General features: G+C 35.9%; 1 protein-coding gene across 1 annotated transcript in view; it reads left to right on the forward strand.

Moving 5' to 3' along the window:
* The window catches only part of LOC308338766 (bifunctional heparan sulfate N-deacetylase/N-sulfotransferase 3), a gene marked incomplete at its 5' end in the record, with an annotated part of 167,949 nt that overhangs the window by 129,548 nt on the left and 24,717 nt on the right, over window positions 1-13,684 (forward strand). The window contains 2 exons of the mRNA XM_080797038.1: window positions 9,488-9,670; window positions 11,825-11,921. Of these exons, the coding sequence (XP_080653164.1) occupies window positions 9,488-9,670; window positions 11,825-11,921 (280 nt within the window). The remainder of the gene's footprint in view (window positions 1-9,487; window positions 9,671-11,824; window positions 11,922-13,684) is intronic.

Genomic DNA, 13,684 nt, shown 5'->3' on the forward strand with positions numbered 1-13,684 from the left:
ATGTCAATTCAACATAGTACTAGAAGTCCTAGCTAGAGTATTCAGCTAGAAAAAGAAATGAAAGTTATCAGAATTGGAAAGAAAAAAATAAAACTGTCTCTATTTACAGATAACATGATTTTATATAGAGAAGACCCTAAATATTTAAAAAAAAAACCCGTTAATATAATCAATGACTTCAGTAAATTTGTAGGATACAAAATTAACATACAAAAATCAGTAGCATTTCTATACACTAACAAAATTCTGAAAAAGTCAATCATATTTATAATAGCATCGAAAACAATAAAATACTTCAGAATAAACTTAACTAAAGAGGTGAAATTTCTCTATGCTGAACACTCCAAGACCCTGGTGAAAGAAATCAAAGAAGACACAAATGAATAGAAAGATATCATATGTTCATGGATTACATGAATTAATATTGTTAAAGTGTCACTACTACTGAAAGCCACCTACAGATTCAATGCAATCCCTATCAGGATTTCGATGGCATTTTTTTTTAAGGTTTTATTTATTTATTTGACAGAGAGAGAGATACAAGTAGGCGGAGAGGCAGGCAGAGAAAGAGGGGGAAGCATGCTCCCTGCTGAGCAGAGAGCCTGTTGTAGGGCTCGATCCCAGGACCCTGAGATCATGACCTGAGCCTAAGGCAGAGGCTTTAACCCACTGAGCCACCCAGGTGCCTTTAATGGCATTTTTAAAAATTTTATTTTATTTTTTCAGTGTTCCCCGATTCATTGTTTATGCACCATACCCAGTGTTCCACGCAATATGTGCCCTCCTTAATACCCATCACCAGGCTCACCTATTCCTCCACCTCCAAAACCCTGTTTGTTTCTCAGAGTCCACAGTTTCTCATGCCTTTGTCTCCCCCTCTGTTTTCCCCCAGTTCACTTTTCCTTTCCTTCTCCTAATGTCCTCCATGTTATTTCCTTATGCTCCACAAGTAGGTGAAACCATATGATAATTGACTCTCTCTGTTTGACTTATTTCACTCAACATAATCTCCCATCCAAGTTGATACAGAAGTTGGGTATTCATCCTTTCTGATGAAGGTGTAATATTCCATTGAATATGTGAATATTCATTGAATATATGAATATTTAATATATGGACCATATCTTCTTTGTCCATTCATCTGCTGAAGGGCATCTTGGCTCTTTCCATAGTTTGGCAATTGTGACCTCAATGGCATTTTTTATAGAAGTAGAAAAAAAATCTCTAAAATTTATTGGGGACAAAGCCCCTAAATAGCCAAAATAAACCCTGAGAAAGAAGAACAAAGCAGGAGGTATCACACTTCCTGATTTCAAGCTATACTATAAAGCTATGGGCATCAACACAGTATGGTACTGGCATAAAAACAGGCAAAGAGAGTAACAAAATAGAATAGAGAGCCCAGAAATAAAGTCAAGCATAGTCAGTCCACTAATATTTGACAAGGGAGCCAAGAATACTCAGTGGAGACAAGAGAGTCTCTTCAAAAAATGATGTTGGGGGCACCTGGGTGGCTCAGTTGGTTGGGCGACTGCCTTTGGCTCAGGTCATGATCCCAGTGTCCAGGGATCGAGTCCCACATCAGGCTCCCGGCTCCATGGGGAGTCTGCTTCTCCCTCTCAAGCTCTTGCTCGCTCGCTCTCTCTCTCTTTCAAATAAATAAATAAAAATCTTAAAAAAAAATGATGTTGGGATAATTGAATATTCACATGTAAAAGAATGAAAGTGGACCTATTTCTTACACCATTCACAAAAATTAACCCAAAATGGTTTAAGCCTTAAATGTAAGACCTGGAAGAAAACAGAGAAACATAGGTCCTTGACATCAGTCACAGTAATGATTTTTCGGATAGGACACCTAAAGCACAAGCAACAAAATCAAAAATAAACTAATGGGACTACATCAAACTAAAAAGCTCCTGCACAGCAAAAGAAACCATCAAAAGAGGAAAAGACAACCTATAGAATGGGAAAAAATATTTGCAAACTATATATCTCATAAGGAGACAATATTCAAAACATTTAAAGAACTCACACAACTCAATAGAAAATAAAAACAAACAACAAATAAAAATAACTTAAAATGGGCAAAGGGTCTGAATAGACATTTTTCCAAAGAAGACATATGAAAGGCCTGGGTACACAAAAAGATGCCAACATCACTAGTCATTAGGGAAAAGCAAGTCAAAGCCACAAAAAGCTATCACCTCATGCCTGTTAGAATGGCCATCATCAAAAGAATAAGCCATAGAAAATGCTGACATAGATGTGGAGAAAAGGGAACCCTGTGTAAATTGTAAATTTGTACAACCACTGTGGAAAACAGTATGAAGAATCCTCAAAAAATTAAAGACAGTCTTTAATTTTTATAGTCTAGCAACTCCACTTCTGGGAATATATGAAACACTAACTCAAAAAGGTATCTGTACCTCCATATTCATGGCAGCAGTATTTATAATAGCCAAGGCATGGAAACAACTTAAGTGTATATTGATGGACGAATGGATAAAGAAGTCGTGATACACACAAACACACTGGAATATTATTCAGCCACAAAAAGGCAGAAATCTTAATACTTGTGACAACAGGGATGGATGTTGAAGGCATTAGGCTACGTAAAATGAGTCAGACAAAGACAAATGCAGTCTGATCTCACTGATGTGGAATCTAAAAAGAAAAACAAATTCATAGAAAATAAATTAACAAAAAGATCAGACCCGTAGTTACCAGAGTACCAGAGGCAGGGAGGGGGAGGAGTGGGAACTAGAGAAAGGTGGTCAAGAAGTACAGACGTCCAGTCACAAAATAAATAAGTGTTAAGTATGTAATGTACATCGTGATGACTAGAGCTAATGCTGCTGGATGGTAAATAAAATGTTAAGAGAGTAAATCCTCAGTTTCTCATCACAAGAAAAAGTTCTTCCATTCATCCATTTCCTCTTTCTTTTCTTTTTTTTGTATCTATAAGAGAAGATGGGTGTTAGCTGAACCTACTGTGGTAATCATATCACAATATATGTAATCAAGCCATCACGCTGTCCTCCTCAAACTTACACAATAAGGTATGCCAGATATTTCTCAGTAAAACTGGGGGGAAAGGACAAATGTCTGTTAAGGGCACTAGGAAGCTGAAAGAGCTCCTGCCTGACGACCATTACTCCTGGCTGATCATGCGAGGGATACCTAGGGAGGTTGAGGAGAGTGGAGGTGAAACGGAAGGCCTCAAGAGCAGGAGGGAAGATTGAAAGAGCCGCTGAAGTGGACTGAAGATCTCGAGTAAGAATCGCCAGGAATATGGAGGCGTCACTGAGACTGGACATGAGGTGTGACCCTGAAACATGATGTGTTCTTTTCCCTAGTGTGCTGAACAATCCATACGTGGAATGTAGAAACTGAAAGAACTGAATGAAAAATTGATACGAAGTCTCACACAAAAAGATGATTTGGGATATCTGAAGGTGATAGTAGGAGAGGAGTTCTAATTGTTGACCACAGACTCTTGCCTGCTAGAGGAAGTGATCAGATGGACCCTGACAGATGCAGAAAAAAATGAGAGAATTAAGATCCTAGAGGTATAGATAAGGTTGATGAACCGCTGGAAGGAAGCTATAAGTGAGAAATGGTGTTCCTCCAAAATACTAATAATATATGGACAATAACAACAATAAATAGCTATAATTTATTAAGCAATTACTGTGTGTCAAGCAGTTCTTTAAATGTTTTGTTTTATTGAACACAATTAACAAAACAACACGGTGAGGTAGTTACTTTTTTATATCCTTTTTTTTTTCTTTTAGATGAATAAATTAAAAATCAAAGAACCAGTAGGTGGAAGAACCCACTTTTTTTTTAATGAAAATTTGGCATTTTTATTTATTTTTTATACATTTTTTATTTAAATTATATTTAGTTAACATAGAGCATATTATTAGTTTCAGAGGTAGAATTTAGGGATTCATCACTTACATAAATCACCCAGTGTTCATTCCTTCAAGCACCCTCCTTAATGCCCATCACCCAGTTACCCCAACCCCCACCCACCTCCCCTCAAGCAACCCTCAGTTTGTTTCCTAGAGTTAAGAGCCTCTGTGGTTTGTCTTAACCACTGTGCAGGCCAAAGTCAAAGGCCTAAAAGATATAGTTTATTTACAAAGGAAGTTTCACAGGAAACAGAAGCAGGATGGTGGTAGAGTAAGTGAAGATTAGGCAGGATTTGGGCAGAGAAATACAGGTAAGCGGGGATAAAGTTAGAAGAGGTGAGAATCAATCATTAAGAAGGCCACAATTTGAATGGTGCTAAGGAATTACCAGAATGAATGGCACTGAAAAAAGCAACTAACCCTAGATTTTCCCCACTTTACAAATGAGACAAGTGGTGCCAACTCAAGGCACATACCAAATATCACAGGCAGTTCAGAGAATAAAGTTGAAAAGGCGCTGTGTCAGCCCCAGGGAAGTTAGCAATCCAGACACAAATAAAGCAATAATTTTTTTAAAAGCATATTACAAGCCAGAGTAAGAAAACGTTGGAAAGAACTAACAGTGGTGCTCTGGAGCTCATTTTGTTAAAAGATTGAATTTGCTTAGAGAGATCTGAAGAGGTAGATATATAGATATAGATATAGATATAGATATAGATATAGATATAGATATAGATATAGAATTGAGATATATCTATATCTATATATATATATGTATATATAGAATTGAAGCAGGATATATATATAGAATTGAGATCGGTAGAAAAGTGCAGACAGAAGAAACTGCATAAACAAAGTCGTGGAGGTCGGCAAGATGTCAGCAAGACCAGGGAGCACCGGCGGGCAGTAAGGAAGGCAAGCTGACTGGTGCCTGAGGAACAGAACCAGGATACAAGGGAAGATTGTAAAGGTCACCTGGGACGATGTCGTCACTAAGGATGACATCCTGAATTTTATTTAATTCAGAAGGCAATGAGGAACTATTTGTGGGTTCAAGCTCAGAAATTATAGAATAGGAGGTTGAGGGCCAAAGCATCATTAGAATAGCCTTCCAATCCAGATTTTTTTTATTTATTTATTTTCCAGAAAGACATGTGCTTATGTAATGGAGGGCAATCTTGACCGTGGTGGGACTCATATATTTTCATGATAATAAAAATGAAACTCCCAGAGTTTGATTACTACCTCATAAAAATAAACTGTTTTCCTTTTTTTTCTCCAAAGAATTACTATATGTTTGTCCTCTGTCACACAACATTTTAAACGCCATGAGAAAAAGTAAAAATAAATATGCAAGTCAGTCTTTTAAATGGAGACGTTATAAGGTAATAAGAATCTAAGAAGTCCACGTGGAAATGGAGAAAAATTTTGCTTTAGTTAAAAAATAATAGTAATAATAATAAACATAGGATTGAAGGAGAATTAGGAACCAATTGCACATGTCTATATGGGTCAAATCGCTCTCTCTCTCTCTCTCTCTCTTTTTTTTAAGCAGTTTTCTGTGCATCTACACACATATGCCAGCAGTACAGAAACCCTCAAAAGGCATGGCCCAGGGCATTTATCAAGTTCTTTGTGCTAGGGATAGTTCTGAGGCCAGGACATCAAAATACATTTATGGACTTAACAGGACATGTCTGTTTTTAAAAGGTATTCAAAACAAACTACAAAAAGACAATGCCTTTTGGCAAATGGAATATTTTCTATGAGAATAAACAATGGGTCTGGCCAGTTTTCCTCAAATTATATTTCAGTGGTACCTGCATCAAGACAATGGGAATGATCTTCTAAAATGCAGGTACCAGGGCATCTTCCAGATCTAGCAAATCAGAATCACTGAGTGTAAGGTCTGGTGACCTGAACTTTTATAAACTGCCTACGGGATCTATTATATATGTTCAGGCTTTTGAATCTTTGCTCAGCTGGAAGGATACCCAAACAAAACTGCTTGGCTGAAGGACAGAAGTGGGAGGCAGACATTTTTCACTGTAAATTCTTCTGCGCCTTTTGAATTCTGCATTTTTCCACAAAGAGTACTTACAAGAATGGGCATCACATATTTATATTTTCGCACCCAGACCTGGCAGAGCATTTCTGGCAGTAGGATAAGAAAAACGTTTGTGGATTTGGTCATAAATGGCATGGTTTATAATAAATATTAGAAGTAACACACTTCTTTACAACCCTATTTCCTCTCCCCTCCCCTTGACCTCAAAAGAAACGGATTACTGTGCTGTCAACTGCTTTTGCACGAGGACACATGTTTTGCTCCTTATTCTTCTTGGTAGTGATTCATGCATCTCCAATACCTGGAACTTACTAGATTCATATGGTTGAGGCTAGAAAGTGAGATAAAGCTGCCCACACCTTTCTCTTAGCCACACTTTTACAAATGATAATCTGCTTCCTCTGCCATAAATACCAGTGTATATGCTATTTGGCATTTAGCTTTTCCTTTTTACAGAAAAATAATCATAGTGAGTATGTTGTTATACATGTCTGTGTCTATCAGGCTAGAAAGAATGTTTTCAACTGTTAAACAAAATTTATACCTTTGCCAGAGTTTCCAATGATTTGAGTTTTAAGCAGCTAATTCGTCCTTTTGGTAACAATTACTTATAGTATGCATGAAACAAAAACTGTTGTAGAAATGCAGTTGTAACTTCTTTGACGTTTTCTTTCTCATTGGATTCTACATGTTTGATAAAGATAATTTATTTTGATACATTCACGCTTTTTAAAAAGGCAAACAAATCCTTAGTTCTGAAGCACTCAAAAATTATAAAGGCATGCTCTCTAGGGAATGATTAGTATCTATTTTCCCTGAACTGGTAACCCTTTCAAGCTTGCTTGTTTCTATTCCAGCAGAAACTATTGCCAAGAAATAAAGTGACATTACAGTTGTCATAGGTCAGAACAAGAGTAAGAAAGAAATACTGTCTGGAAAACAAACTAATTACTTTACCAAAATATTGTCATTACATGTCTGTTCTCACTAGTCCTGTTGTTTGTTGTACATACCTTCCTAAGCAAAAATTAATAAAGGAAACTTGGAGAGGTTACATGTTCAGCAAGAGATATAGAATATCCCATGTGTAGAGAGAATATTGTGATTCACACAGACACACACACACACACCCCTCCAGACACACTATTTAAAAAGAAGTTATTTTATGTTCTGACCAATTATATTCCCTCCGTGGCCCTGTATTTCTTAGAAAGACAAAACAATCCCAGGCTTGAGTTCAAAGTCTGAAAATGTCTTGAGGTAACACATACTACAAAACATTGAAACAGTCCTTTTGCTAATGATGCACTTTGCATTATGTTAACGTAGATATACAAAAGAAGAGCTGAAGACCTGGGGAAGGTTCCGTGGCTGGCAGCTAAGTAGCTTTTCTTTTACAGGATTAAGTTCAACACCTTAAAAGTATTACCTTAATTTTTTCCAATCAGGTTAACTTTCATCAAAAGCATTGTCATTAACTAGCTCATAACTCATTCTGGAGTGCCTCTGTCTTTAGTAGACAGAGTAGCATTTTTTACTTTCTATACTCATATAGGTAAAACAGTGACACTCTGCTTTAAATCTCACAGAGTAAAATGTTTTCTGGGTTGAAATGTAAATTCAAAGAGAGTTCAAATGTATTAGTATCACAAAGTCACACAGTATCTCCACATTTCCCATTTTATGCCCAATGCAGATACTATTCAAGTGAAATAGAGACACATAGATGAATTGATAAATTTCTCATAAATAAAGCAAGAAATACAAACCAGTGGCTAAGTGGATTAATTTATATATATACATATTACATTGTATTAACATTTTTTCATTTAATAAGCAACTTGAAGTACTTTGCTGTTGTTGTTGAGCTACTTGAAAAATGTGGCTTTATAAAACAAATGATGAAAGACTGCCTCTAACAGACATTAGAAAGGAATTTTCAAATGTGACATGATAGTCTTGAGTCTCTCAATAGGTGATTTTTTTATAAGTTTTGGAGGAAAAAGGAAAGGGAAACAGAACACATAGAACTGAAGCTACTATAAAAATAAACAGAAGGTTAAATTTTAGAAGTCTCATTTTTCAGAAATACCCAATATGGTAAAGGTCTTGTTTATCAATTCCATGACTGCATCGGTTCCCTGGTAGCTATTTAAAGTCACTCTCAAGTATTTTATTTGTGAAAGTTCTAGGACTTAAAATATGTTCAGGCAGAGTGAATAGAAATACAGTTCAATATTCTTGATCACAGCTGAAGCTTTTTATATAAAAGCCAACAGGACTTATTCTATAGAATAAAGGATATCGCTGTTTCCTCTTATTCATAGTTGTAATTAGATTTTTTCTGATTCATTGTATCAAATCTTAATGTAACCATTCTCTCATCTCTGCTACTTTACCTCAATAAATTTCCTTGAACATTTCTTTCAGTCTCTAATGAATGAACCCATTATATTCATTATTATAATGATTATAATAACTATTATTACTATTCATTCACACGACATTATATATTTTAGGAAAGTACTATTATCACATGAATTATTTTTATGATCTTTTTTATAGCAGCATAAATGCGACAGTGGTTTCTTTGCCATTGAAAATCTCATGCAGAATTATTTCCATTTGTCAACACTTCACCAACAAAAACTATTTGCATTCACTTGAAGCAATAGCTTCTAAAAAGCCCATTCTACATTCCAGACCAATTTAATCAAACCTGTAGAATTTAAATTTATTTTATTATGAAGAAAATGTTGTGATTTTGTTTTCAATGCATGAATTCAATCTAGGTCAGCTGCTTTCATAGGAAGAGTTGATTTTATCTAGCTAAACACTGAACACTTGTCTTAAAGGAGGTATCTGATATTGGAAATAATAGACCCAATGACTATGGAAATGTGTTTGAGAGTGTTATTGATGGAAAATAGTTAATACTTATTTTAGCAAAAATTCAGTCCCTAGTCTTGTGTCACTATGGCCTCTAATAAATACAAATCAGACAATATTCAGTTCATGCTAATAATGGTGATACACTGATTATTTATATTCTTTAATGGGAAGTACTACTTTATAAGCCAAATTAAGTAGATTGAAATTATAAAATTCCAATCTCTTGGGATTCTGCTGCCACAAATTATGAATAGGTCACTGATATCATGAAGCAATTATGTGTGAGCATCTAGGATGCTATTCAGCATCAAAATAATTGCACCAACATGGATATATGGCAGTTGGACTTGTTTTTGTTGTTGTTGTTGTTGTTATGAAATATATTAAAATCTCAAAAAAAAGTGTTCACCAAGTCTTATTAATAACACATCCTCTAATATGCATTAATATAATGGGAGTATCTGGGATATGTCCACAATTCAGAAACACGGCATGAACTGAAACCCTGTGCAAAGACTACTGAAGATAAACTAGCATTGCTATGATTGCACTGCCCCCTAGGATTAAAATAACTCATGTTTACACTGAAGTCATTTGCCTTTTTCAGATCAGCATTTTCATGACACATTTGTCCAACTACGGGAATGACCGCCTGGGACTATATACATTTGTTAATCTGGCCAACTTCGTGCAGAGCTGGACCAACTTGCGACTTCAGACCCTGCCCCCAGCACAGCTGGCTCACAAGTATTTTGAACTCTTTCCTGATCAAAAAGACCCTCTCTGGCAGGTAACATCGCTTCAATAATTGGTATAATTAATTAATCCCATAAACATAAACAAACCTTGGAGTTCTATGAGATCATCCAAATCTGAAAAGTAAAGGCATTTGGGGGGAAAAAACAATACATTTTGGAAATGTTAGTCGATTTGAGAAAACACTTCTTCCTGAATTGCAGTCTTTTATTATTGCTTCTTAGTGGGCAAAATTCTGTCCCTATGCCCATTAGGAATCATGAAATTCTGAAACCTCCGCTAAGGGTTCCATAGATGCAGTGTTTTCAATCAGGAGTAAGGGATCAATTTGCAGCTTGCAATCGGCTAAAAAGAGTAGAAGAGCGGTAAACAGGTTGGATGCTAGGCAAGTTCCAGGCCATCTGGCTCCAGAGGCTGTGCTCTTAATCACTCTTCTAAATGAGAGTTACTGAATTACTAGAGAGTTACTAACGGAGCTGATGGTACAAAGATAACAATCATCAGAAGTGGAACTGAGTAAATTTCACATACTGAAGTAGCAGTAAACTCTGAACTATATACTCAGCTCATTCAGCTTTGAATGTAATCTGATTACTGCCTGACCCCAAACAGATACTCCAGGAGACATAACTATACATTTTAGAATGTGGAAGTCGGTGCTTGTGGAATTCTCAGTACATAATATTTTGCGGTTGCTAGAACACCATGTTTTTTTTTTCTTAACCACTACAAAATATCACCAAATGTTAGCCACTGGAAAGACATGCAATTTTCCTGCGGATTTAACACTTTAATTTTTTTTTTGTTTCCTTAAAGATTTTATTTATTTGAGAGAAAGACAGAGCATGAGCAACGGGAGGGGCAGAGAGAGAGGGAGAAGCAGACTCCCCACTGAACAGAGGACCCAACAGTTGGGCTGCATCCCAAGACCCCAAGATCATGACCTAAGCTGAAGGCAGGTGCTTAAACGACTGAGCCACCTAGGTACCTCAATATCTTATTTTTAAACTGAAATCATTATTTGAGGTGACAGATTTGAAACAACTCTTTTTTTTTTTTTTCAGAACAGCAGCCAAAAAGAACACCCTCACTTTAGTCTTAACTAATCTGTTGCTTATTGTAAATAACCAGAGAGTTTATTTAACTACATACATCTGTAATAGTAATAGAAATAGAGGACTGCCCTGATTGCTATATCTGAAATAGTATTAAAGGATACTTCAATTCTTCACATAATGTGTGCTTTGCGGTTGAAATTAAGGATGTTCTAGATCCATCTTACATAGTCGTTTTGGTTCAGGTCCTATACACCAAAAGCAGGTCCCTAAGGTGGTAATTCACCTTCATTTTACCCTTTTTGCCAAAATCTGGTGCTTTTTAGGATCATAATCTGTAAAGTTATAGTTTTACATATACAATTACCAACCTCTGAAGGCAACTGAAAAGACTTTGCTATCTCTTTAAATAGTTTCATTATGGCCAGATGGGTACCTCTTTGAAGCGCAGCAAGATAGCTCAAAGTTACTCAGAATAAAAACTTTACACCTTATATTTCAGTTACTTATTGAATGGTGAGAGTGTACCTTCCCTCATGTTAGCAGAAAGCAAAATCTCTGCCCAGCACTGTGTTGGGGCTCACTATTTAAAACACACACACACACACACACAATAAAGACATAGAACTGCCAAAAGCAGAAGAAATATTAAATCCTCAGTGCTAGGAGGCTGTTACCCACAGTGGAAATGTCTCCTCTCCCACAACCTTTCAGTAGAAACTCAACTTCAGAATAGAAAGGAGTTACTTGAAAGCTTCCCTGATGCCACTTCAAGGCCTTCATTTAAAAGAAGACACATGACCATGACGCTGTTTCCTGGAATATCTCTTTAAGGACAGGAGTTGAATAATTCAGGGCACCTGCATGGCTCAGTTGGTTGAGCATCTGACTCTTCATTCCAGCTCTGGTCATGATCTCAGGGTCATGAGATCAAGTCCCACCTTGGGCTCCGCACTCAGCAGAGAGTCTGCTTGAGATTCTCTCTCTCCCTCTTCCTCTGCCCCTCCCCCTACTCACTCCCTGTTTCTCTCTCTAACATAAATAAATAAATCTTTTTTTTTTTTAAGTTGAAACTCTTAGCACACATTGGACATTCACAAAAAAATACATCTCTATATTCTTCTCCCATTTAGAATCCTTGTGATGACAAACGCCACAGAGACATTTGGTCAAAAGAAAAAACCTGTGATCGCTTACCAAAATTCTTGGTAATAGGACCCCAGAAAACTGGTGAGAGCTTTCTGTTGTGATTACGAAACAGTGCAAAACTCCCAATGACTAGACAGTGAGTTCAAGTCACAATGTGTTTTCCAAATTCTTATAAGTACTGATGAATGAATAACACATTTTGTTCTCTGATATAATCTGTTTAGCTTGATAATGTACTTAAATGCTTATAAAGGAATTTTTTTAAGTGAAAAGGGTGAAAATAAGTGTCATATGGTTTGGATGTTAAACAGTCAGTTTGGTAGCAAATGTTAATTTTTTTCCTAAGACCTAAATTGAAAGGTGTTGTTGCTAACATTTCTAAAATCAAAATGAATCACATCTTGAGGAATTCATCAAAAGTCAAGGCAGATACATATAAGTATCTATAACTCTTTATAATCAATCCCTTCCAGAAAAACAGCCTCTTCCTGCCATCTTCCTGATGTAGTTTATTTCCAAACTATTTTTTGCAGAGATGACTGTTTTCTAAAAATCTAAAGGATGTTTGACAAGCAGAATTCCAGACATAAACAAAACTTTGTGCTAACAAAGGTATTTATTTACACCCAGGAGAAATCTTTTACACCTTTTCTTAAATTGGCATGCAATTTTTTCTCCATAAACTACTTGTTTCTTTAAGAATCAGTATTAAAATGAAGCCCAGTGGAAACTTTAAAATGCCAGACATCCATGTTGTATCCTGCATGATAAATTATTTGGGGCTCTTGGATTCTGGCTTCATAGAAAACAGCCATTTCAGCCATATGCCTTTCTGAGGGGAATACCTACCATTTCCTCATTTGTCCAAAAATAACTAGGAAAGATTTTATGTAATGTACACAGAGAGTTTAGCCTATTCATTTTCTCTTGGTCCCATTTGCCAATATCAATTTGAAAACAATAATAAATGTGATAAAAAACTTTTCCCATCCTTATTTATTTCATTTGTCTGTATTTATTATATAGTCAAGAGACAACTAGAAAAACATTTAAACTGAAGTCTCTTCAGGAACTCCCACCGTTATTACTGATCACATCTCTCTGAAGCTTGGCATATCAAATTCACTTCAGATAGCCCCACAGGAAGTGCATCCTCTTGTTTCCTGCTAGACGTGCAGACATTTTAAAATCAGGGTTAGATGGCAAAACCATTATTTGCCATCTTAAACTCAGTTGGATTTCCAAATGTTTAGTTACAATTGTATATGACATTTACCTTTGGAAGAAAATTTTTTATCTCCTTTTTATAGAAACTAAATTTTCCCCAGTTTTGTAGTGGTATAATTTACATGTAAAAAAATTCACCAATTTTAGTGCAAATTTTGATGAATTTTGACAATCATGCACAGTTGTATAGCCACCACAACACTGACACTTCTATCTTAAAAACAAACAAACAAAAACAACAAAAAAACACTTCTGTCTCCCTAAAAGCTTTCTCCATACACATGCCTTTGTAGTCAGTGCCCCTCCCCATCCTCAGTCATAGGAAACTACTTTCTGCTACTACAGTTTTGCCTTTTCTAGACTTTCATATAAATGGAGCATTAAATGTACAATCTTTTGTTTTCTACTTCTTTCACTTAAGATAATGCTTTTGAGATTCATCCATGTTACTATGTATAGCAATATTTTATGAAATTGATATTTTAAATGGAGAAACATCTTCTGATCAGTTTCATAAAAATAAAAGAGCTTCATTTTAACTTTAGTTTTTAGCAAAGGCATTTTTCTGAATAATTTTGCATAGATGTATAATCTTCTGCACATTCAAATATTTTTAG

The sequence above is a fragment of the Martes martes genome (genome assembly GCF_963455335.1).
Source record: "Martes martes genome assembly, chromosome: 2".
NCBI classification, from domain to species: domain Eukaryota; kingdom Metazoa; phylum Chordata; class Mammalia; order Carnivora; family Mustelidae; genus Martes; species Martes martes.